The sequence below is a fragment of the Mustela nigripes genome, chromosome 6, assembly GCF_022355385.1.
Source record: "Mustela nigripes isolate SB6536 chromosome 6, MUSNIG.SB6536, whole genome shotgun sequence".
Classification (NCBI taxonomy): domain Eukaryota; kingdom Metazoa; phylum Chordata; class Mammalia; order Carnivora; family Mustelidae; genus Mustela; species Mustela nigripes.
In genome coordinates this window covers 55,522,342-55,549,197 of record NC_081562.1, presented here as the reverse complement: position 1 = coordinate 55,549,197, position 26,856 = coordinate 55,522,342, and the positions used below count along the sequence as shown (strand labels likewise).

The 26,856-nt window shown below is 41.5% G+C and overlaps 1 protein-coding gene across 5 annotated transcripts in view; it reads left to right on the top strand.

Annotated features, from left to right (window-relative positions):
- Window positions 1-19,439, top strand: part of MANSC1 (MANSC domain containing 1) — a 28,275-nt gene extending 8,836 nt beyond the window's left edge. For 3 of the 5 annotated variants that reach the window (XM_059402622.1, XM_059402618.1, XM_059402620.1), the window contains exons 2-4: window positions 6,772-7,094; window positions 11,110-11,250; window positions 18,007-19,439. In XM_059402622.1, coding sequence (XP_059258605.1) covers window positions 6,872-7,094; window positions 11,110-11,250; window positions 18,007-18,974 — 1,332 coding nt within the window. In that variant the 5' untranslated portion in view covers window positions 6,772-6,871 and the 3' untranslated portion in view covers window positions 18,975-19,439. Of the gene's footprint in view, window positions 1-3; window positions 238-616; window positions 638-6,771; window positions 7,095-11,109; window positions 11,251-18,006 lie in introns of those variants that run through there. The other 2 variants (XM_059402621.1, XM_059402623.1) reach the window with 2 other exon arrangements.
- The last annotated feature ends 7,417 nt before the right edge of the window (window positions 19,440-26,856 follow it).

Sequence of the window (26,856 nt, the reverse complement as noted above, 5' to 3'; positions counted from 1 at the left end):
CGTCGCCGCCTTCCCCTCCAGGCGGACCGCCACCGCTGAGAGCGAGCCCCCTGCTTTCCAGGCGCTCCGCTCTAGCGCTCCGGGAGCGCCCAGACTCGGGCTGGGGCGAGGAAAGGCTGGCGGGAGTGACCGTGGGGCTGTGGACCCGCAGAGGGGACTCTCCAGTCTCGCGCAGCAGCACCTGTCATAAATGGCACTGGTTCCGCGTCGTCATCAGGAGAGGCAGAAGAATGCTCAGTAAGGGGACATGCATTTCCTCAAAGGGAGGGGAAGGAAATGATTCCCAGTATTTGGCACAGATGTGTACAAGCGCGTTTTAGTGAGGATAGTAAGCAGGCGTTAAATACAGGTGCCTCCTCTCGCTCCCACCTGTATCCATTTTCCCCTATCTTTCAATAGAATTCAACTTGACTGTGGACCTTTAAGGCCTAAGGAAAAATGATTAGAAGAATTACGTTACCTAATAGTTGTTGAGCATCTTTATTGAGTTAAACTCTTCAGGACTTCTTGCAGTCCAGGCGTTAAAAAGGTGCCGCCTACAGAAAGCGCAGCTCCTACTCGATCCCCTCAATCCCCTCGCACAGTTCCGGCTTCTGGGCAAGAATTCCGGGAGAGATTCCGTCAGAATCCATTCAAAGTGAAGTATTGGTCTGGTTTTCCTCTTTCGTTCCTGTTTGGTTTTCTCGAGGGCTAGAAAAGAGATCTGGGAAATATGACAGCCTAAAAAGATAACTTGTGTCAGGATTTTTAGCCTGGAGAAGCCATGGGTAATATTCAGAAAGTCTGAGAACTTCAGTGGGAACATTTAGGATTTTAGTAGCCTCTAACTGAAATGTAACATGTCCTCTAAGAGGCAAGTAGTCAAAAGCCAAGGTAGAGTTAGAGGCGGCTGTAATTTGCCACCAGCAGGAATCCCAGGTGTTTTCATATCATATTACTTATTATCCAAATCTCCAGTATCATGGACATTCAACAATCCTTTAAAATTATGGCAGTTATTAGGAGCGCCTGGCTGGTTCAGTCTGTCGGGCCTCTAACTCTCGATTTCAGCTTAGGTCATGATCTCAAGCTTGTAAGATCAAGCCCATTGGGGCTCCGAGCTCAGCGAGGAGTCTGCTTGTCCCTTTCTCTCTGCTCTTCCCCCAACTCTCTCTCTCTATATGAAATAAATACATAAATAAAATCTTCAAAATTATGGCAGTTATTAGATACACCACTTGTTATTCAATAGGTTAATAAAGAAACACAAATATCCCACAATTGTTTCTATTTTGACTGAAAATGGGACTAATTAAAAAAATTTTTTTAATCTTTTTATTTTTTATTAACAAATAATGTATTATTAGCCCCAGAGGCATAGGTCTGTGAATCACCAGGTTTATACTTCACAGCACTCACACAATAGCACATACCTTCCCCAATGTCCATAACCCAACAACCCTCTCCTTACCCCCCTCCCCTCAGCAACCCTCAGTTTGTTTTGTGAGATTAAGAGTCTTATGGTTTGTCTCCCTCCCGCTCCCATCTTGTTTCATTTTTTCCTTCCCTACTCCCCAAGCCCCCCACTTTGACTCTCAACTTCCTCATATCAGGGAGATCATATGATAATTGTCCTTCTCTGATTGACTTATTTCACTAAGCATAATACCCTCTAGTTCTGTCCATGTTGTCACAAATGGCAAGATTTCATTTCTTTTGATGTCTGCATAGTATTCCATTATATATATAGAGATCTCTCTATATATATGTATCTCCCACGTCTTCTTTATCCATTCATCTGTTGATGGATATCTAGGTTCTTTCCATAGTTTGGCTATTGTGGACATTGCTGCTATAACCATTCAGGTGCATATGCCCCTTTGGATCACTACATTTGTATCTTTAGGGTAAATACCCAGTAGTGCAATTGCTGGGTCATAGGGCAGTTCTATTTTCAACATTTTGAGGAACCTCCATGCTGTTTTCCAGAGTGGCTGCACCAGCTTGCATTCCCACCAACAGTGTAGGAGGGTTCCCCTTTCTCCACATCCTTGCCAGCATCTGTCATTCCCTGACTTATTAATTTTAGCCATTCTGACTGATGAGAGGTGGTATCTCATTGTGGTTTTGATTTGTATTTCCCTGATGCTGAGTGATGTGGAGCACTTTTCCATGTGTCTGTTGACCATCTGGATGTCTTCTTTGCAGAAATGTCTGTTCATGTCTTCTGCCCATTTCTTGATTGGATTATTTGTTCTTTGGGTGTTGAGTTTGATAAGTTCTTTATAGATTTTGGATACTAGCTCTTTATTTAAAATATGTTGTTGGCAAATATCTTCCCCCGTTCTGTCAGTTGTCTTTTGGTTTTGTTAACTGTTTCCTTTGCTGTGCAACTAATTTTTTCTTTAAAGATTTTATTTATTGGAGAGAGCATCTTGGGGGGGAGAAGGGAGTGGGAGAGACAGGCTCCCCAATGTGGGGCTCAATCCTAGGATCCTGGGATCATGACCTGAACTGATGGGAGCCTCTGAAGCAACTGAGGCATCCAGGCACCCCTGAAAATGTTATGCATTTTTCATTTTTCATATAAATATTATGAATTTTTCATATAAATGAAATTTTTATCTCATAAGGATTGGGACTCTATCTCATCAGGATTTTAGTAAGGATTAAGTGACATGACACATATAAAGTGCTTAGCATAGAGATTGACAGATGAGAAACATAAATGTAACTTATTATTTGACTGCTTATAAAAGCTGGACATGATAGCAAGGAAAGTATTGGACTTGTACTGTTACTGTATATGGATAATATATGTATGTTTGTTTTGCTTTTTAACTATTTTTTAAACTAATGTCTGTTTGTTTATATTAGAGATCACTCTAATTCTTTTTTTTTATTTTATTTTTAAGTTATCTTTACACCCAATGTCAAGCTCAAACTTCCAACCCCAAGAGCAAGAGTTGCATGCTCCCTCAACTGAGCCAGGGAGCTGCCCCCAATATTGGGGATCACTCTTTGTGTTGCACAGTTATATGGGTTTTGACAAATGTAAAGACCTGTAACAACCATTACAGTATCATATAGAATAGCCTCACTATTCTAAAAATCCCCTGTGCTCTACCTGTTCATCCCTCCCTGCCTCTCCCTAGCAACCACTAACATTTTTACTGTTGGTATAGTCCTCCCTTTTCCAGAATGTCATATAATTGACAAAGAGTCATACATTTCAGTCTGACTTTTTTCACTTAGTGATATGCAATCATGTTTCCTCTGTGTCCTTTTATGGCTTGGTAGCTCATTTCTTTTTTACTACTGAATAATAGTCTACTGTATGGATATACCACATTTTGTTTATCCCTTTACTTATTGAAGGAACATCTCAGTTGTTTCCAGTTTTGGGCAAAGATGTATAAAGTTAACTATAAACATTTGTATGTAGATTTTTGTAGGATTTGGTATTGTTGGTTTTCTGGATTTTTGTAATTCTAATAGGTGTATAGTGGTGTCTCATTCTTGTTTTTAATTTGCAGCTTCCTAATGCCTATGATGTTGAGCATCTTTTCTTTCTTTTTTTTTTTTAAAGATTTTATTTATTTATTTGACAGAGAGAGATCACAAGTAGACGGCGAGGCAGGCAGAGAGAGAGAAAGAGAGGGAAGCAGGCTCCCTGCTGAGCAGAGAGCCCGATTCGGGACTTGATCCCAGGACCCTGAGATCATGACCTGAGCCGAAGGCAGTGGCTTAACCCACTGAGCCACCCAGGCACCCCTTGAGCATCTTTTCATATGCCTATTTGTCATCTATCTCCTTTGGTCTGTTTTTGATACTTTGCCCACTTTTAATCAGGTTGTTTTCTGATTTTTAAGAGTTCCTTGTACATTCTAGATACTAGTCCTTTACCAGATAGGTGTTTTTCAAGTATTTCTCCAAGTCTGAGTCTTATCTTTTTATTATCCTAGTGTCTTGGGCAGAGCAGATGTTTTCATTTTAATGAAATCCAACCTATCAATTTTTTTCTTTCATGGATTGTGCTTTAGGTATTGTATCTAAAAACTCATTACTTAATCTAAGTTCACTAAGATTTTCTCCTATGTCGTATTCTAGGAGGTTTGGGGATTTTTTTTAGATTTTATTTTTAAGTAATCTCTACATGCAACACGAGACTCAAACTCATAACCCCAAGGTCAAGAGGCACATACTCTACCGAGTCAGCCAGGTGCCCCTCTAGGAGTTTCATAGTTTTGCATTTTATATTTAGGTCTATGATCCATTTTAAGTTGATTTTTATAAATGATGGAAGGTTTGTGTCTAGATTTTTTTTTTTTTTTTTTGCATATGGATTATTCTAGCACCATTTTTGAGAAGGCTCTCCTTTCTCCATTGAATTGCCTTTGCTCTTCTGTTAGAGATCAGTTGACTGAATTTGTGTGGGTCTATTTCTGGGCTTATAATTCTGTTCTGTTGTTCTGGTTTTTTTTTTTTTTTTTTAATTCTTTTGGCAGAATCACATAGTCTTGATTACTGTAATTTTATACTAAGTATTGAAGTTAGGTAGTGTGAGTTCTCCAACTTTGTTCTTCAGTATTGTGTTGGCCATTCTGGGCTTTTCTGGATTCTCATGTAAACTTTAAAATCAAAACTTTAAGTCACTCCTGGGTGGCTCAGTTGGTTAAGTGTCTGACTCTTGATTTCAGGGTCATGAGACTGAGCCCTGTGTCCAGCTCTATGCTCAGCAGGGAGCCTATTTGCAATTATCTCTCTCCTTCTCCCTCTACCCACTCCCCCAACATGTGCTCTCTCTCTCAAATAAATAAATGAATCTTTTTTTTTAAATCAAAACTTTAAAATTGTTGAGATCCACAGAATAACTTGCTGGGAATTTTATTGGGATTGCACTGAATCTATAGATCATGTTGGGAATAATGGATATCTTAATGTTGATGAACATGGAACATTTCTCCGATTATTTGGAATTTTCTTGCTCTTCTACATCAGGGTTTTGTAGGCACATCTTAAAAACTACTTTAATAACTATACTTAATATAACTGGCTTCCTTATATAGTCATATATAATCATATCCTTATATAGTCATATATAATCACATTTCCAGTTTGCCTTTCACAACATGTTTCTCAGAAAAGATCCTAAGCTTCTGAGCTTTAGCAGACTATTGAATGGTTTGGGTTCATGACCAAAAAAGAAGCAAGAGAAGAAGGAGGGGGGTGAAGGAGGAAGAAGAAGATTCAAGAAGTAGGATTTTTTTTTTTTTTTTTAAGAGAGAGAATGTATGTGTGTGTATGAGCAGGAGAGAGGGGAAGAGGGAGAAGGAGAGAGAGAATCCCAAGCAGGCTCCGTGGAGCCTGACATGAGGCTCAGTCTCACAACTCTGAGATCATGACCCGAGTGGAAAAAAGAATTGGTTCCTTGGGGCTCCTGGGTGGCTCAGTGGGTTAAGCCACTGCCTTCAGCTCAGGTCATGATCTCGGGGTCCTGGGATCGAGTCCCACATCAGGCTCTCTGCTCAGCAGGGAGCCTGCTTCTCTCTCTCTCTCTCTCTGCCTACCTCTCTGTCTACTTGTGATTTCTCTCTGTCAAATAAATAAATAAAATCTTTAAAAAAGAAAAAAAGAATTGGTTCCTTAACTAACTGAGGCACCCAGACTTGCCAAAGGAGCAGTAATTCTGCTCTAGACTATCATTCAGTGAGCAATTTGTATTCTGGAAATGAAGGAGTTCCCTCTAAGGACCAGCTAACTATTAGAATTAAATTATTAGAGTTACCTGTCTCTGATTTGATATCTAAGGAGAGGCAGCAACAAGAAAGGGAGCCCTAGTTTCCTCATTTATAAATGAGGAAGATAATAGCTTCTTTTGCAGAACTAGAATAAGGATTAAATAGGACAATATATTTACATCTCACAGCACTTTGCCTACCACCTAGTAGGTGATATGAAAATGCAAGTTGTTATTAGCAAGAAAGAAACCATGCTCAAGTGTATGATCACTGCTTTATCAGTGACTAGAAATTTTGTGTCCTCTCTCCTCCTGGTTGGAAGAAGCAAGAAGAGAAAGGATTCTAGAACTTTGGGGCAGGCCTTCTGTTTATACCTCTTCCATCATAGACACTGCTCAGCCTTTAAGCATTGATGGAATAGTATATGTGTTTGTGCTAATTAATTCTTTACCAAGTTTTTTTCCCCTAAGATTTATTTATTTATTTTAGAGAGAGAGAGTGCACAGGGGGCAGGGGCAGAGGGTTAGGGAGAGAATATCTCAAGCAGACTCCCTGCTGAGTGTTGAGCCTGACTCTGGGCTTGATCCCATGACCTTGATATCATGACCTGAGCTGAAATCAAGAGTTAGATGATCAACCAACTGAGCCACCCAAGTGCCCCTCTTTACCAAGTTTTCTTAAAAATTTAATTTAATTTAATTTAATTTGTTTTTAGTGTTCCAAGATTCATTGTTTATGCACCACACCCAGTATTCCATGCAGTACATGCCCTCTTTAATACCCACCACCAGGCTCACCTAACCCCCCACCCCTCTCCCCTCCCAAACCCTCAGTTTGTTTCTCAGAGTCCACAATCTCTCATGGTTTGTCTTCCAGGTTTTTAATGATAGATTGTCTTGATCTATTAAAAGTGAAAAATTAAAAAAAAATGCTTGTTTATTTCTGTTTTATACATCCAGAATTTATATTGACTAGAAGGAAATGAACTGTATCTTTGCTAGATTTATTAAAAGAAACAAAACTCATTGCTGATGTTCTATTTTTGTTCTAGAGAGAAATTCCATGATCTGTATAATCTTCTTGAAGCAAACTCAGACCAGAGGAAGAATTGTCCTTGACCTTTGAAGACTAAGACTAAACTGAAATTTAAAATGTTCTTTAGGGACAAATGGAGCTTGACTTACACTTGTGTAATAATTTGTTTCCTGACACTAAGGCTGTCCACCAGTCAGAACTGCCCTACCAAGAGTCTAGAAGATGTTGTCATTGACATCCAGTCATCTCTTTCTAAGGGAATTAGAGGCAATGAACCCATACATACATTAACTCAGGAAGACTGCATTAATTCTTGCTGTTCAACAAAAAACATAACAGGTAAGTAATAGTCTCTTGGCAGCTCTTTGTTCCAAGTATTTAGTGACACAGGTAGCTGGTTGATGTGGCTACATAGATTATACTAGTGATTTTGAGTGGGGTAGAAAGGTGAGTAACAAAATCACTGGGAGAATGTTCCACAAGTATGTCCTCCCTTCCCCTAAGCTGAGGCAAAGTTTCTGATGAGTGTGTATGTCTGTCACCCAGGTGTTTGGTTAGAAAAAAGGCTGAAAACCACTGGTGTTATGTTGTAATAGGTATGTTTCCAATGTCTTAGAAACAAAAATCCTTAAGGGACATGGGAAGCTGTTTGATCTAACAGCTTCACATGACACAGAAGGAAACTGAGGCCCATAGGTTTGAACCATACATTTGCATATTTCAAGTGTCAGACCTATGACTTGAAAAAGAAACATTGAAACAATGATCATTTCTCAGGTGTTTACAATCCTGTTTGAACTCCCTAAATGAAAAATAAATGAACAAACAACAACAACAAAAGCCACACACAATTTATTGAGCTCCAAGTGTCTTCCTAGGTGTTGGAGACAAAACAATGAAAAAGATGCATGAGGTCTCGCCATCAAGAACCCTAGAAGAGCTAGTGGATGCTGGACTGATGGTCCTTAACCTCGCTTACTAGCCAACCCAACCATGTGTTTTCTGTTATGTCTTTAGTGTCTTTTCTTTATATAATGGGTGTGGTATAGAAAGAAATATATCCATATAATCTTTGTTCTTGGTTCCTGGCACAGAGCTCCTAAAAACCTCACAATTCCTGAAGAGGAGCTTCTTTTGTTCTTCATTCTAAGCCCCTTTCAACCACACCTGAGTTTGTGCTAATGAGGTGACTCTTAGTGGCTCCCTAGATAGCTTCAGGATGGGTATCAGTCACCAGAGAGACCAAACCTTGTTTAGAAGTTTGGAACTTTCAGCCCCATACCGCCCCCACCAAGTAAAAAAAGAGAGGCTGGAGATTGAATTCAGTCACCAAAGAACCCACGTAATTGAATTCAGTCATCAATGAATTCACGTATTGAAATCTCCATAAAAATCCTGAAACCATAGTTTTAGGCAGCTTCCAAGTTGTCAAATACATCCATGTATCTGGAAGGGTGGTACCTCCAGCCTCCCGGGACAGAAGCTCCTGCAGTCCAGACCCTTCTGGACCTTGCCCTTTGTACCCTTCATCTAGCTGTTCATTTCTGTCTTTTTGATAAACTGTCATAGTAAGTGTAGCTTTTTCCCGTGTTCTGTGAGTAGTTCTAACAAATTATCAATTCCGAGGTTGCATGTGGTGAGAACCTGAATTTATAGCCACACGGGGCAGAAATGTGAGTAACCTCGGACCTGATACTTTTTATTATTATTATTATTATTATTATTATTATTATTATTATTAGAGAGAGAGAGCATGCACAAGCCAGGGGAGGGACAGAAGAAGAGGGAAAAACAGATTCCTCGCTGAGTGGGAAGCCCACATAGAGCTCAATCGTAGGACTCCAAGGTTGTGACCTGAGCCTAAGTCAGACCCTTAACCAACTGAGCCACCCACGCGCCCCCACCCCTCCCCACCCCCCGCCAAAGGACCTGATACTTTTTACTGGCATCTAAGTGAGGACAGTCTTATGGGACTGAACCCTTAAACCTATGGAGTCTGATGGTTACTCCAGGTAGTTAGTGTAAGAATTGAATTGAATTATAAGATACTCAGTTGGTGTCAGAGAATTGGAGAATTCGTGTGGAAACAATACCACATATTTGATGTCAGGAGAACAAAAAAAAAAAAAACAACAAAAAACCCTTCAGTGGTCTTCTTAAACTCGGCAGTGTGCCTTTGAACATGCTTTATAGACCAATTTATGGAAAATACAGAGATTTAATTTAAATTTCCAGTTTTTCTTTACATGCTGTCAACACTTATATGAAATAGAAAATCATCTGCAAACAGGACTGCGGGTGGGTGTCTGCTGGAACACAGGAAACCTTGCGTTGCTTTTCAGTTCCATAGGGGGTGTTGAGTAAGAAATGTGGGTTTGCTGCCTTATTGTACAAGGAAATTTACTGTTACTGTTTTACTGTAAGCAGAGGTAATTGTGGGTCACATTTAACGGATTTTAGGCTTTTTCCTCATTTATTTAATTAATTTATTTATTTGACAGAAATCACAAGTAGGCAGAGAGAGGGAGAAGCAGGCTCCCCGCTGAGCAGAGAGCCCAATGTGGGGCTTGATCCCAGGACCCTGAGATCATGACCTGAGCCAAAGGCAGAGGCTCAACCCTCTGAGCCACCCAGGCGCCCCTTTTCCTCATTTATTGAGCAATGGTCTTTAGCTGCTTAGGATTCAAAAAAGCACTTTGACAATTTGCTGGTAGCCACAGACTCTGGAAAAATGCTCGTAAGGACAAAGGACATAAGATTTTGCATACAACTTGGGGGGCTTATGGACCTTCCCCTTTACCTATGTGGCCCCCAAAAAATGGTATTGCAGAATTATCCCATTGCTGAGAAAGGAAAAGCTAAAGTATATCTCTTATTGCCTGGGTAATGGAGAGTGGACATGATCAGATCCCCCACAGAAGCTCACTGAGTCTTATTTCCAAATGTGGAAGTCAAGGTTGATCCTAACCATTGTCTGATTTGAAGACGTGGTGCTGATGGCTAGGTTACGCAGGGTTTCTGCTTTTCCAACTTTACTGAGATATATTGGGCATGTAACATTGTGTCAACTAAAGATACAGAGTGTGATGATTTGATGCATGTATGTATTACAAAATGATTACCAGAACAAGGTTAGTTAACACATGGTTATGTGTGTGCGTATGCATTTGTGTGTATGGTGAGAAAGAGCATGCATTTTTAATAATTAGCCTACATGCTTCTTTTTTTTTTTTTTAAGATTTTATTTATTTATTTGACAGAGAGAGATCACAAGTAGGCAGAGAGGCAGGCAGAGAGAGAGAGAGGAGGAAGCAGACTCCCCGCTGAGTGGAGAGCCCGATGCAGGACTCGATCTCAGGACCCTGAGATCATGACCTGAGCCGAAGGCAGCGGCTTAACCCACTGAGTCACCCAGGTGCCTGCCTACATGCTTCTTAACCTTCATCCTGACCAGGGGTATACTGATCCCTCAGGGATCATAGGCCAAGAAGTGAGACTGTACTAGATTGAGGCCAAAGCCAACCTTAGGCCATGATGAATAGAAAGAATAACTTCTATTGGGCAGAAGAAGAGAAAAAGAAGCCAGAAATAAAAGCTAAGGGTGAAAAGCTGGAAAGGAAGGAAAATAGAAAAGCAGAAATAAGGAAGAGTAGAAATGTAAAGAAAAAAAAAATCAAAAGAAGGATGATACTGGTAAAAGTAAAAAAAATAGGCTCTGTATTTCATATGCTACTCAGATTCTTTGTGGAAGGAAGCATGAGAGATTGATGCTGACTTTAGTAATTCTACCCAAGAAAGCCGGACTCATGGCTTCAGAGGTGTCTGAGATAGGTGCCTGCCTTCAGGATATAAGAGATACAAGAAATCATTAGGTTAGATCCATTTCTCCCATCCAAGTACTAACCAGGCCCGACCCTGCTTAGCTTCTGAGATCAGACGAGATCGGGCGCGTTCAGGGTGGTATGGCCGTAGACAGGTTAGATCCATTTCTGATTTGAAGTCCCAACTCAGTTGTGGGTTGTGTAAAGATTGGGAAGTCAGTATTTCTGTGGATGTTTCAATGGATATTTTAGCAAATGGAAGTCTTATCTAAAGAATTAAATGTACTATTTTTTAAAAAAAGAATTAAACGTACTATTTAAAATTGGTTTCGCCAGAATTACCTTAATTCTGATATTTAAACCCAAGGTCTTTACAAATTGCTTTATGTGACTAAGGAAGAGGAAATGAGTCAGCGGTCAGCCAGCAAGTGAACACTGAACGAAGGTGTTTGTGTTGGATTGCAGAATAAATCATTGCCTGCTCTTCAAAATATCCTGTTTCAGTATAATGCTTAGGAAGCCTTTCATTGCAGGAGACAAAGCATGTAACTTGATGATCTTCGACACTCGAAAAACAGCTAGACAACCCAACTGCTACCTTTTTTTCTGTCCCAGCGAGGAAGCTTGTCCGCTGAAACCAGCAAAGGGACTTATGAGTTACAGGATAATTAGAGGTAAGAATAACATTGTTCTCTATCTTGGTGATCGGAATTATTTAAGGATGTGGTTCATGTGAAAGATTTTCTACAAGAGTCTAAGTGAAACTGCCAAAAGTGGTTGTAAATAGGCACACTGGAAAATTCTCATGATTTAAAGTTCAGTTTATTAAATCAAACATCTTTTTTCCAATGAAAGATCTCCAAATGATAATATTTTGTGTTGTGTAGCTTTTGTTTTTACCTTCCTGAGATAAAGGGCACACAGACCTTTCATGACAACATTTTGAAACACCTCTTGAGAACAATGTAAACAACACTGGAATAAGGTCTCCAGGGCCCAGAGAGACTGTTTTCAAAGAGTTAATTAAGACCTATGTGAGTGCAAAATTCCAGTATGTTTGTCTTTAAGTTCTGATCATTTCATAATAACAATGGCTGAAATCCAACACACTGGATTTTATTATCCAGACCTGGAGGGAAGTTCACTCAAGAAGTATTTACTGAGCAGCCACCATGGGCCAGATTCTGTACAAGGCATTGGAAATATGGTCTCCATATTAAACATATTGTTCAGAATACAGAAAATAAACAACTACAAATAATAGAATTATTCAGATATGTCTTGGTGAGATTTTGGCTTGTTAGTTTTTCAGGATGAGATGCTTTCAGTATCAAGTTTCCTTTGATTTAAGTTTTAGAAAAAGTTTTTGTCATGACACCCTTGGCTATAAATAATATTCTATTTGTTCATCTACTTAATGAACAACAAATGTTGCTTAGCATTGTCCAGGTGCCAAACATTATTCCACTCTAAGGACACAAAAATATAACACTAAAAAGGAAAAACAAGGTCCTTACCTTGAGCACTTATATTTTAGGAGAGAGACAAGGACCATGATAAATAAGTAATCAAGAAAAATAGAGTCACAAGTGCTATGCGAGTGAGCAAAGACAATGTAATAGATGATCACTGAGTGGACCATCTTGATTAGGTGATCAGAGGAAGCATCTGTGAACCCCATCTGTAACCCCTCCACTGAGATCTGCACAGGACGAAGTCAGATGTGAGATCTGGGAAGAACTTCAGGCAGAGGAAGTGGCCCATTCCAGTATCCTAAGGCAGAATAGTTTTGGAGTGTTTGAAGAACAAACACTTCAGTCCCAGCTGGCTGACTCATAGTGAACCATACAAAGAGAGATATGCAAGAAGTCTGAAAAGCAGGGAGATCACATAAAGCTTTGAAAGCCAGGGGAGGAAGTTCTTATTTTAGGTCTGCAACAGGAAGCCATTGGGAGATTTTGAGCCGGAATGTAGGATGGTATTTTCAAGGTGATATCTCAAAACTCACTGGGACTGTTCTACTGGGGATGGACAAGGAGCAAGAGGGGGAGTGGGAAGACAGGGTGGGAGGGGCAGCAGGCAAGATCCAAGTGAGAGACCATGGCACTGTGGACCAGAGAGGTGGCAGAGGACATAAAGAGAAGTAAATATGTGCCCATTTCAGAGGTAGAGCTGACAGGACTTGCTGATGGTGTGGGTTGGGGTGTGACGATGGGAAAGAGTGAAGCATTAGAGTTGAGTCTTAGCTTGACTGTCTACATGGATGTTGGCACCATCTACTGAGCTGGGGAAGGTTTGAGGACACTGGTTTTAGGGTTGGGAGTGTAAACAAGGGTTTTCTCTCTCTCTCTCTCTTTTAAGATTTTATTCATTTATTTGAGAGAGAGAGAGAAAACAAGAGGAGGAGCAGAAGAGAGACAAGCAGACGCTGTTCTGAGTGTGGAACCCAACATGGGGCTCCATTTCAGGACCCTGAGAGCATGACCTGAACCAAAATCAAGAGTCAGCTGCTTAAATGCTGAGCCACCCAGGCACCCCCTCAAAGGTTCTCTCTTGACTGTATTATGTGTGAGGTACTTTGGGGAATGAACTACCAGGGGGGCCTGGGCACAGACTCTGCCTTGTCCCCTGGGTAAGCCTGTGTCTGAGTTTTGGATAATGAGCCAGATGTATCAAACATTCCTTTAAGCAGGAATGTAAATCACAAATTATTTTTGTGAATTCTTCCTAAGTAATGATATAAACCCAAGTATAAGAAAACTTGCACAAGGTACAAAGTTTCAGTTTTGCAAGATGAAGAAAGTTCTGGAAATGGGTGAGGGTGACAGTTGCAGACAAGGTGAATATACTCAGTGTCACTGAGCTGTATTCTTACAAAGAGTTAAAGTGGTACATTGTATATACAGTAACATGAAATCATGTACAATATAAAATTATGATCTTTAGAAACATAAGGCATAGAACAAATGAGGCTTCTCAAAACACTCAAGACCTTCCTTTACACGGACAGTGTCTTGTCCTGCCCCCTTCCCAGAGTGGCTGTCCCTGATGTGTATGGCTCCTTCACTTCGTGCCTCTGTGTGTGTGTGTGTGTGTGTATGTATATGTATATGTATACATATATATATATATCTCCTTGGCTAAAAAACTGGGGCTTATGGGGTGGTGGTGATACTTCTTGCTGTTCCCTTTGGCCACCTCGACCATTGCATTAGACAATCAGGAGTGGTATTAAGCCAGAGATGGATATCCAAGTCTTAATTTTCAAAGAGTTTGGGGCTCAAGACACTAATTGGAACATTTGTTCTTCTCCTTCTGGAACTCCCATCATATGGAAGCTGGACCATAATGTTCTGTCTCTCTTATCCCTTCTCACTACCTCTTCATTCTGTTCCTTCTTCCATTATCTGTGTGTTTCCTTATGTCTGTCTTCTATTTTGTCATTAAAGCACAGTGGTTTTTTTTTTTTAAGACTTTATTCATTTGTTTGACAGACAGAGATCACAAGTAGGCAGAGAGGCAGGCAGAGAGAGAGAGAGAGGGAAGCAGGCTCCCTGCCGAGCAGAGAGCCTGTTTTGGGGCTTGATCCCAGGATGCTGGGATCATGACCTGAGCCTAAGGCAGAGGCTTTAACCCACTGAGCCACCTAGGCACCCCAAAGCACAGTGTTAAAGAAATTATAGGTAATTTCCTCCAGTAATTCAACTTCCATATAATCTAAAGACACAACAACAAAACAAGAAAAAGCTATTGATTTGAAGCTGTTTATTATATAATTAGTTTAAAGAGTGAAAAATAGAAGTAACATACATATCCAATTGCCAGAGAACTGTTGGGTGTAAAATATGATGGATCTACTTAAAAGAATGTGATGGCAGATATTAAAAAATAAGTTTGAAGGGGATGCCTGTGTGGCTCAGTCGGTTAAGCATCTGCCTTTGGCTTAGGTCATGATCCCAGCATCCTGGGATCAAGCCCACACCAGGCTTCCTATTTAGTGGGGAGCCTGCTTCTCCCTCTCCCTCTGCTGTTCCCCCTGCTTGTGTTCTCTCTTTGTCAAATAAATAAGTAAAATTTAAAACAAAATAAGTTTAAGGTATGTAAATAAACACAATTTCAGATAAAAACCTGAAAAAAATTTAACTTTAAGATATACAAACATGTTAATAGTCGTTGGGACATAATGACAAAAATTATAGTTGAATTTGTTTTATAATTTTCATAATACTTTGTAATATTGTTGCTTTTGTAGTGCATGTGTAAAAGGGAGTGTGTGGTAAAGATTCTCTTCAGTGGAAACGGGAGAAAAGGGAACTTGGCATGAGTATAAACCTTTTCAGGAAAGAGTATGAAGGTAATAAATTGGAATTGGAATCTAACAGTGCCTGTGGAAGCCACCAGGGGGCGACACCAGCCCAGAGCAGGTTGGTTGACATCTCAGAGCAAAGTGGCACCAACCTTGGACATTAGAGTGTTGTTGACTTTTTAATCTACAGGATGTTTACAAATTAAGCTTGTAATTCTATTTACGAATCTGCCCATGTTGATGGATTAAGATTCCCCATAAAAATAAACTATCTGCTTCCTGTTTAGAGTGAAATTAAATAGATATCTGATTGGTGGTTTGTTTCCTCATGAACTCTAGTTCCTATAACTGATTGGCTAATATTTAAAGACCAAAAGTTTGAAAGATGACAGCGTACTCTGTCCATGCTATTAAACCATTGCAACTTGGCATTATTAAATTTTCTTTCAGCTTCATGGTATGTCCCATTTACTAAGGACTAGAAGGGGGGAATTCAGAGAGAGAATAAATTGGGAGTTTGTTTGCTCAGCTGGTTTCCAAGGAATAGTCAGTCCCCAAGTTTTTAGTTTGTAAAGTCCCTTGAGAGTGAAACTCAGAAGAAGGATTGAGGGCCCAGGGCTGTTTCTCAGTCCCCTCTGGCTCATCTCTGCATAAGCGAGAAAAACCACTACACCCCGATGGCAAACATCAGTGGGTGAGGTAAACAGAGCAGGTGTTGAGGATCCCTGGGTGGTTCTAGGATCTTTGCCAATAGATGAATCTTATCAAGAAATGGGACTAGCCCTAGCCCTGCTTTCTTTATGGGCTTGCACTCTTGAGAAAGAAAGCAGCTGTTTTGGTCATTTTTTGTCAATGGCTTTGTTTAAGTTCTGAGTTCCTACACATCACAGAGCATTGAGTTAACTAGTCTTTTTTTGGAACTTTAAAATGAGATATGTTGGGGCACCTGGGTGGCTCGGTCAGTTAAGCCTCTGCCTTTGTCTTAGGGCGTGACCGTGGGATTGAACCCCACATTAGGCTTCCTGCTATCTGCTTCTCCCTCTCCCTATGCTGCTCCCCCTGCTCGTGCTCTCTCTTTCTCTCAAATAAATAAATAAGTAAAATCTTTTTTAAAAAAAGAAATGAACTATGTTGAGTCCTGTTCTTTTTTAAAAAATATCTGATACTACCTAAAAATATAGATGCAGTTTCTCTCATAGTGTTGTTGTGTCTATCAGTGTGGTATATCCTGCAGCAGAAACTCTTTCCTTCAGCATTGTTGGAGGAGAGAGGCATTTCAATCCTCCAAATTCTATTTTGGATTAAAGTACTATATCCTAGAGCAGGTGTCCACAAACGTTGTCTTTTGAGGGCAAAAGGATAAGTACTTTAGGCTTCCTAGGCCAGTGTTTTAGGATTTATGGGCCATATACAATCTGTTGTTACTCACCTATGTCTTTGTAGTACAGAGTACCCACAGCCAATGTCTAAACTAATGGGCACCGTTACATGCCAATAAAACTTTATTTGCGACACTGAGATTGGAATTTTATGTAATTGTCATGTGTCACAAAATAGTATCCTGTTTGATTTTTGTCAGCTGTTTAAAAATGTAGATCTTAGCTCATAAGCCATACAAAGAGAAGTGGCAAGCCAGATTTGGCCCTCGGGTCATAATTTGCTGACCCCTGTCCTAGATGGACAAGTAAGTAACAGTTCTTTTTTAAGATTTTATTTATTTATGCTTATGTGGGCAGGCAGGGGGTGGGGCAGAGGGCGAGGGAAAGAGACTCTCAGGCAGTCTCCACACAGAGACTGATGTTGGGCTCTGTCTCACGACCCTGGGATCATAACCTGAGCCAAAGTCAAAAGTCAGCCGCTTAACCAACTGAGCCACCTTAACCCACAGGCGCCCTGACAAGTGACAGTTTTGAAGGACCTCTTTGGCGTGTGAAGCTTACAGACCAGTCAAAGATATTATAAATCTCAAGTTGCCTCTGGATCTGGTTGTTAGCAGAGAGGAGAGTAGGGTCTGGTTCAGAAACCGGCATTGGGAGGAATCGAAGAAGAAAAGGGGAAAGCGAACAGGGAAGAATGAACTGATGAATGCTAAGAAATTCCTTTTCTTCCTTCCTTGTGTTTGCCGCAGTTCAAATCTAAGTGAAATGACCAGCCAAGTAGCAGAGTGACACAGAGAAATTCAAATGATCATTCCCTGCTCCCATGGCTCCAAAAAGCCTTTCCGGGTGGAGCTGTGATGAATGGCGTGTGAGACTAAGAGCACAGTTCTAAAATTTCTCTTACCCCTGAGGAGGATCTGAGGCTGGTTCCTCCCCAGCAGCCCTCAGAACTGTGTGATTTTCTGCTCTTTATCACAGCCCTGTGGCCATCGTAATTTCAAATATTGGTTCCGTTGTCCTCCGATTTAAGATATTGGCTCTGAAATGGTAATCTCTGAGAGTCAAAATTAAATCTCCCAGATCGCTTTCCTCCCCTGAGTGTGGTGCCAAAACCTTTTTTTTTTTTTTTTAATTGGAAAATGTCACCAGCCTTCGGCTGCTGCCTTGGCTTCTCTGCCCTGGGAGGAGACCATACCATCCCTCCCGGCCCACAGGAATCCTCCTTGTGTCAGGCCAATGTCCCGGGTTCTGCCTCTGCTCCTCTTTGCCCCAGGCCTCTATTACTGTTCTTGTCTGCGGGCCGCCCTTGCTGTGAAGTCTCTCCTTGGTGATTGCTGGTTTCCCAGGGAGACTTCTCTCTGCCAGTTCCTGCGGTGTCCCCCTGGCCCGGCTCTCTTCCCTGGCCTCAGCCCCCCCATGTGTCCCCACATTCCTAAACCTCCCGAGCTCCTCTTAGCTCCTTTGTTCTGCTCCTCCCACCTCTTCCTTAATTTGCCTGGTCCTCCTCCACACATTTCTCCTCTGTCCCATCACTCTAGAAATAAACCACAGCATCTGGTAGAGAGGCAGTGTCACCAGATTCGGATTTAGCAATTTGTATTTTTCCATTTTGCGCAAGTTTCTATGAAATGTCAAGTTTCAACAGTTTGGGGATTTACTGAACAAGCTGATATGTTTGTCTTTTTTTAACCTGCGTTCGCATGGAAATATTTAAGTCTCCTTTTATTTTTCTTTACATTTTTCAGATTTTCCAGCTTTGGCCAGAACGAACTCGCCAAGCCCAGCGTTAACCCAAGAAGATTCTCTTATCCATGGCCAGTCTTCACAGGGAATCACTCCCACCCCCACAGGGTATTCAAAGCCCACGGATAGTTTCTGGAGAGATGCATTTTCTCAGCAGTTTGGATCCTCAGATCACTCGGAGAAACTATTCAAGATTGGTCAAGCAAGTAAACTGTTCCCTGTTTCTAAAGAAAAAGGCCATTCACAGAGTTCACAGTTTTCCTCAGAGCAAAAAATAGCTCGTCTCCTACCTGAACATGTGACAACGCTCCCTACGATGATGACCATTGCTTCTCAGCGTATCACCTCTACCCCCCCAAAGCCTGCATTGCCCCCTACCACCAATGTTCCCGTGATACTTTCTGTGACTTCTGAACCAGAGATGGCCACCTCAGCTCCAGCCCTAACCCCGGGCAAGTTGCAGCCCCCCACAACCCTCTTGTCTACCGTTTTGACCCATGCAGTGGTTATACCCAAAGCTAGCATAACTACAGCAGCCGTTTCAAACGCCATCTCTGGGGCGCCCATAGACTGGAAAAGCCCCGCAGAAACAGTGCCCTTTCGAGAAATTTCCAGCCTCACTTCAAACACAGAGGATGCCCAGAGTAACCCCATTACACTTTCTCTGTCAACTGTGGATTCATCTGCAGCTATGCTGCTTTTGTCAGATGTGGTTTCTTCTGCTCCAAACAAAACTGCTTCCCAGGAAAATGAGAAGGCCAGACCCGGTGGTTCCTCCCTGAACAGTATTCCAGAAAGTCAACACGGCCTTCCATTTGAAAAATGGCTCCTCATCGGAACCCTGCTCTTTGGGGTTCTGTTCCTAGCCATAGGCCTTGTCCTTTTGGGTAGAATGTTCTCAGAATCCCTCCGCAGGAGACGTTATTCGAGACTGGATTATTTGATCAATGGGATCTATGTTGACATCTAAGAAGGAAACTAGATGTCTCTTAATTCCCGTAGTTACTAGTAGCCCCAACCCAGTGACTTCCTGCTGACTCACCGGTCATAGCAGAATTTCTGAAGCATCCTGAAGGAGGTAGATGCCCCCTACAACTTTCTTTTTGCTTGGTGTTTGAAGACAAGAGGAGAAAGGAAACTAATTAGGTAATTCGAGTGACTTCGCTCTAAAATATTTGCTGAAAACAAAGCTCAACCTAAAGTAATAAAGTGTAATTGGCATATAAATTAAAAAATGACTGGCTTTTTGCAAGGAAAAGTGGTTAGGACTTTTGGGCTCCATTTCATTAACATTTCTGGTTCCAGATAAAGCCAACTGTTTATGATATTAATTCTAATGGATTTACTTTCCTTTTTATATGAATTCCAATAAAAGTTATTCCAGATGTATTTCCTTCCAATTAAATATTTGAATAAATCTTTTGTTACTCAGTAATGTTCTTGTAAGTGACGCATCCAGCTGGATAACTTTCAATTTATTCCCACCAGCAAAATGATTAAATGATGAAAATATGTGTTCTAAGTTAAAATGGCAAACACCCCCCCCCCCCTTTTCCCATCAGTGAGCAAAGAGGTTCCTTTGGGAGAATTCTAGCAGAAGATTAGCCTATGTGGAGACAGTGATAAGTCAATTCTGATAAATAGCCAAGTATACTTTGGGTCCATTCTGGTTAAATATCCTGCCCCCTGCCCCCAAAAGTAATACAGGAATTTTCTAAACTTCACCAAGTTTAAAACATAGCAACGATATTTAGAAATCCTTACCGAAATTTCACCAACAGTCAATTTTGGCTTTATTTGGAATAACATGGAAAATAACAGATAACACTTAACATTATTTATTGTTAAATGATTATGCTGCTGTAATTTTCATGTGCATTTTAAACATTTATTTATTTGTAACTCCAGTGGAGTTAACACACAGTGTTATATTAATTTCTGGTGTACGACAAATATGCTGTAATTTTTATTGATTAGTTATTGAAATGTCTGAGGCATGGCATTTAATAAAAAGGGTTTGCCGGATGAGTTACAGTTAGGTACCTAAGAATCCAGGAAACCGCCTGGGTCAGTTGGACACCTCAGTCTCTGGACTTCAGTTTGCTCATCTGCAAAACAAGACATTATCCCTTCCTGGAGTCCTGGGTTTTTAGATGAAAATGGAATTCAGAAGGGAATTTAACACAGTGAGCACTAGAGGGCAGTAGCTGGTTAGTAAGTACAGCATCATATGAAGACAAACGTGGGAAATGACAGAAACAGGCTTTTCTCCTGTTTCCTCCTTATATCTTCCTTCTGCTGCTGCTGCTGCTGCTGCTGCTGCACGCGCGTGCACACACACACACACATACACACACACGCACACCAGTTTACACTAAGCTCATAAAGCTCATTAACAGGAAAGCCGGTCTAGTGAATATTCTACTTTTCATATATTTTCCAACTTAACAGCTTGACACAAATCTCCAAGGGGTTTACATAAGCTTTAAGTAGGTTGAATAAATAAAACTTTGAATCAATTTAACAAGTATTTATTGAATATCCACATGTAGGCCAGAATCAGATTAGTAACTAAATGCCTTGGAATTTTAAAATGTCTACTCTCTTTGTTAACAGAATTGGTTAGTGGGAATCTGGCTTTCTGTGGGTGTTTAGAAACATTTTCTTCTGGCTCTTTCATAGCTCTCTACCTTTTTGCACCGCATTCTTTCTGGCAAGGGAAAGACTTGAGCAGGCGCCCAGATGAGGGTTGCTTTGGGCCCCGACTCTGGTAGAGAGTCCGGGATATGCATTGTAGGGAAACAGCTGGATTTAAGACATGCATCTAAGGAGGAAAGAGTAGCTCTTCTCATGCAGCTCTCCCTGCTTATAACCCCCTGCTGCTGGGTCAGTGAAGAGAGCCTGCCTATGCTTTCTTGCAAATAACTTTAACAGTGACTAGATTGGTCAACCTTTTAGACAAGGTGAACTGAATTATGAGCCCCCTCCTTTGGTTTGTGGGAAGAGAAGTTGACAGCTAAGAAGGAACCTGAATATTAGGAAGGAAGCCCTGCTCAAAAATATCTCTCCATATTTTACCAACAGGGACTTTTCCTGGGTTCAAAAGCTATTCTTTTTTTTTTTTTTTAATTTATTTAAACTTTATTTTTTCAGTGTTTCAAGATTCATTGTTTATGCATCACACCCAGTGATCCATGCCCTCCTCAATACCCACTACCAGGCTCACCCAACCCCCTACCCCACCCTCCTCCAAAACCCTCAGTTTGTTTCTCAGAGTCCACAGTCTCTCATGGTTTGTCTCCACCTCCACTTTCCCCCAACTCACTTCTCTCCAACTCCCAATGTCCTCTGTGTTATTCCTTATGTTCCACAGGTAAGTGAGACCATGTGATAATTGACCCTCTCTGCCTGACTTATTTCACTCAGCATAATCTACTCCAGTCCTGCCCATGTTGATACAAAAGTTGGATATTCATCCTTTCTGATGGGGGCATAATACTCCATTGTATATATATGGACCATAGAGGATGTGGAGAAAGGGGAACCCTCTTACACCGTTGGTGGGAATGCAAGTTGGTGCAGCCACTTTGGAAAACAGTGTGGAGACTCCTTAAGAAATTAAAAATAGAGCTTCCCTATGACCCTGCAATTGCACTACTGGGTATTTACCCCAAAGATATAGATGCAGTGAAAAGAAGGGCCATCTGTACCCCAATGTTTATAGCAGCAATGGTCACAGTCACCAAACTATGGAAAGAGCTAAGATGCCCTTCAACAGACAAATGGATAAAGAAGATGTGGTCCATACATATAATGGAATATTATGCCTCAAAAGCTATTCTTAAAACAGCTAATGACCTCTGAAGGGTGAAACCTATGGCTGACTCACTCTGAATAAAGACTTCTACACTCTTATTTCTCAAGAACCCCCTGCCTGAGTGAGGCATCCTTGAAACTACTTAGAAGGCTGTGGAAGGCGCTGCAGTTATCCATACAACAGCTGGCCCCAGTTTCACTTTTGCCTCGTTTGTTGTAGGTTAGAAGTGTCAGAGTTTTTCCCAGTCCCTCTTGAAGTTAGGCATGGGCCCATGGCCCAGTTCTAGCTGAAAGGAAACCTACTAGGGGCTTCTAGGAAAAATTCTCCTCCTTAATAAATGAGGGCGGCACAAAGAAAAAAGTGCTTTTTCCTTCCAACCCTCCTTTCCTACTTGGAATGCCAGTTGTGTAAGGGCTTGATACTTGGAGCAATTGCAGCCTTTCTGCCACCATGAAGGGAGACATCACTAACAAGCTGAGTATGGCAAAGTGCTATATGGGAAGAGACTGGTCCTTTATAACTTGGTTATCAAGCAACAGCACCAGCTCTGGAACAGTCCACTTAAAATCTTGTTCCATGATAAGTCTCTAACATTTATACCATTTTTAGTTGAGAATTCTATTATTTATTAATAATGATAGCAAATACTTATAATGTACTTGACAATGTGCCAGGCACACTTCTACATTTATGAAATTACTCCTGTAACAGCCTCATGAAGAACTTATTTTGCAAGCAAGGAAACTGAAGCACAAGAGGTTGAAGTCTTGCCTAGGGTCACCTGCCCAGGTAATCCGGCTCCAGCATTCTCACTCTGCATTCTTTTAACTGGAAATCATACACAGTGTAACCAAAAAAGAGGTTTGCAATAAATGAGACACATTTTAAAAAACAGCTTTTTTTAAAAAAAGATTTAATTTATTTATTTGACAGATAGAGACCACAAGTAGGCAGAGAGGCAGAGAGAGAGGGGGATGCAGGTTCCCTGCTCAGCAGAGAGCCTGATGTGGGGCTGGATCCCAGGACCCTGAGATCATGACCTGAGCTGAAGGCAGAGGCTTAACCCACTGAGCCACCCAGGAACCCCTAGAAAACAGCTTTTAAATGGTGTTGAACCGAACTGTTCAGAACTACTTAAAGAGACTTTTTAAAAAATATTTATTTATTTATTTTGAGAAGGCGAGTATGCACACAAGCAAGGAGAGGGGCAAAAGGAGAATCCTAAGCCCACAACCCATGAGATCATAAACTGAGCTGAAACCAAGAGTTGGATACTTAACCCACTGAGCCCCCCTGGTTCCCCTTAAAGAACTTTTAAGTTATGTTTTACTTTTAGCCCAAAGTCTGGCAATTAAGATCAGTTGTCTCATTCTAGGGTAGGCTTCATGCACTTTGTCAGCCACTGATATCCTGTCTTCTTGTTTGGGCACTGACCACCTGTGGTGCTGTCAGTGTTGATTCTTAAGCCAGGAGCACACTGGAGTCAAGAACCCAACCTGTTCTGAGTTGACCTCAGTCAACAGTACCACCAGCCACCCAGTCTCCCTTGTATTGAGCAACTTCAAAGTCACACTCTATTTCTGCCTCCCCCTCAGCCTCCACATCCAGTGCTTACCACATATTATCTCTTCTCTTTCAGAAATGCTTCTCAAGTGACTTGGGGAAATTCGGAGGGGAGGACAAACCATGAGAGACTGTGGACTCTGAGAGACAAACTGAGGGGTTTGAAGGGAAAGTGGGGGGCTTGGGTGAGCCTGGTGGTGGGTATTATGGGGGGCACGTATTGCATGGAGCACTGGGTGTGGTGCATAAAAAATGAATTTTTGAACACTGAAAAAAAAATAAAATCTTATAAACATTTGGGTCCAGCAGTCTGTCAATGTAAACATTAAGTTCCAATAAAGAATCCCACTTCAGGGGGAAAAAAAAAAAAAAGAAGAAGTGCTTCTCAAAGTCAGCCCTTCCCCCCACCACCTCCTGTTTGGTCTCCTAACCTGTTTTTCCTTACTGCCAAGTTACACACTCCCTCTGCACAACCTCCCGTTACCTTAAAAGTATGACAAACACATGCGTGCATGGGGTGCCTGGCTGGCTGAGTAAGTGGAGCTGGAGTCTCTTGATCTCAAGGTTGTAAGTTCAAGTCCCGAGCTGGGTGTAGAGGTTACTTAAAAATAAAATCTTGGGGTGCCTGGGTGGCTCAGTCGGTTAAGTGTCTTGACTCTCTTCTATTTTTTTTTTTAAGATTTTATTTATTTGACAGAGAGAGAGATCACAAGTAGGCAGAGTGGCAGGCAGAGAGAGGGAAGCAGGCTCCCTGCTGAGCAGAGGGCTAACGCAGGGCTTGATCGAGGACCCTGAGACATGACCTGAGCCTAAGGCAAAGGCTTAACCCACTGAGCCACCCAGGAGCCCCTAGCATCCCACTATTGATTTGAGCTTAGGTCATCATCTCAGGGTCATGGGTTCAAGCTCTGCCTCAGATGCCATGCTGGGTGTGGAGCCTGCTTAAGATTCTCTCTCCTTCTTCCTCTGCCCCTTCTCCCCTCACTGGCTCATGAGCATGCTCTAAACAAATAAATAAATAAAATCTTGTGAAAAATAAAAAATAAAAAGAAGATAAAAGCACAACACATACAATATATCACGCACTACACCTTTGTGGTCCCCTGTTGACTACAGGGGTGATTCCCCCCTGAATGTGGGATAACAAAGCTCCCCATCTCTTGCCCCAAACTATCTGTCCATCCACCTTCCCTCCCACAAAACCTGGGCTGCAGCTACACATCTCTCTTCGCTATTTCTCGTATGTGCTAGGCACTTTCCCAAGCCACTCTATTCCCTTTGCTCATAAATACCCTTCTCTTTCTTCACCTGGCAAAGTTCCACTTGCCTCTCAAGACTCAACTCAAACATCATCTCCACCACAGTCTTCCCAGAGTCTCCCAGGAGAGCATTCCTCCTCGCAGATTTCTGGCTCGGCTGTTGATTTATACCATTAGCAAGACCCTCGCATATATCGTATCAGTTTATATATTCCACCACCGGACTGATACATTAGAGAACAATGTTATTCTGAGTCCACCATTCTCCATAGTGGGCCTGATGCATAGTAGACACATGGTAAATGATCGCGTGTGAACTTTAAAGCCTGTTTGTTACAGTTCATTCCTTTCAGCGATGGAAGGTAACGTGATCAGCTGTACATGCAACACCTCCTACATCATGAAGAGAGAAGCCAGTCGAGACCCCACTTACATGCCTTTTTTAGGAGAGTGGGATACAATCCAGGTCTATACAGCACTGAAGTGTATACTTTTATTTTAACTAAGACCATGTGCTGAGGATAAGCATTTTGGTTTTGTTTATTTTGCTCTTTAGAAGGGAGGTAGTACCGTTTACTCAGCCTGTAGGACGGTGAGCTGGCAGAATTTGTTTTTCTTTTTGCACTTATATTTTTGGCTCATTTTTTAAAAATATTTTATTTATTTATTTGACACACAGAGATCACAAGTAGGCAGAGAGGCAGGCAGAGAGAGAGGAAGGGAAGCAGGCTCCCTGCTGAGCAGAGATCCCGATGTGGGGCTCGATCTCAGGACCTGGGATCATGACCTGAGCCGAAGGTAGAGGCTTTAACCCACTGAGCCACCCAGTTTCCCCTTTTTGTCTCATTTTATTTTTTATTCTTTTCCTTACTTTTTATGATTTTATTTATTTGTCAGAAAGAGAGAGACAGAGAGAGAGAGAGAGAGAGCACAAGCAGGGGGAGCAGCAGGCAGAGGGAGAGAGAGAAGGAGGCTCCTTGCTGAGTAGGGACCCCGATGCAGGGCTCAATCCCAGGACCCCAGGATCATGACGTAAGCCGAGGGCAGAGGTTTAACCAACTGAGCCACTCAGGAGTCTCTATTTTGGTTAATTTCAAAGGTAACTTTTAGAGTACCTCTATAGCCATGCTCAGGCCTAGAATCTAAGCTTTCTGTTCCCAAATTAAGATATTGCTTAGCAAAAGAGTCAAAACTGAAACCAAGAACTCTAACCTTTAGATTCAATATTCTCTCCACCATACTGTACTGAGTCCCTATAGAAATAATGCATCTAGTATCACACTTACCCAGAACATTAGGAGGGGAAGGTCCAATTTATTTTTTTTATTTTTTTTTTAAGATTTTTATTTATTTATTTATTTGATAGACAGAGAGGGATCACAAGTAGGTAGAAGGCAGGCAGAGAGAGAGGGAGAAGCAGGCTCCCGCCGAGCAGAGAGCCCGATGTGGGGCTCGATCCCAGGACCCTGAGATCATGACCTGAGCTGAAGGCAGAGGCCTAAACCACTGAGCCACCCAGGCGCCGAAGGTCCAATTTATTTATTTTTTTATTTTTTTATTTTTTTAAAGATTTTTATTTATTTATTTGACAGACAGAGATCACAAGTAGGCAGAGAGGCAGGCAGAGAGAGAGAGAGGGAAGCAGGCTCCCTGCTGAGCAGAGAGCCCGATGTGGGACTCGATCCCAGGACCCTGAGATCATGACCTGAGCCGAAGGCAGCGGCTTAACCCACTGAGCCACCCAGGCGCCCCGAAGGTCCAATTTAAAAAAATATATATTTTACTTTTAAGTAATCTCTATACCCAACATAGGACTCGAACTTACAGCCCTGAGATCAAGAGTTGCATGCCCTATTCACTGAGCCCACCAGGTGCCCCAGGGGGAGGGTCCAATTTTGAGCCTGAATTTCATTGTACATTATACAATTTCTAATGTCTTTGGTCATATTTGTTTGTCATCTTTTCTCAATGGGAAGTACCCATTTACATTTAAATAATAGAAAAGAAGGACACATAGGACTTGTTAAGGACTAAATTCTATCTCAGCAATTATATTAAAATACTGTCTTTATAAAGGGTCAACTATGCAACCTTCTGTATTCATCTTTTTATATGGATAATTTGTCTTCCTAGCAGTATGGAAAAGTGCCTGGAAAATTAGCCCTTTACATTTCTTTTTTATCTGTTAGTGTCATTTATTGTTTGTCACCTGT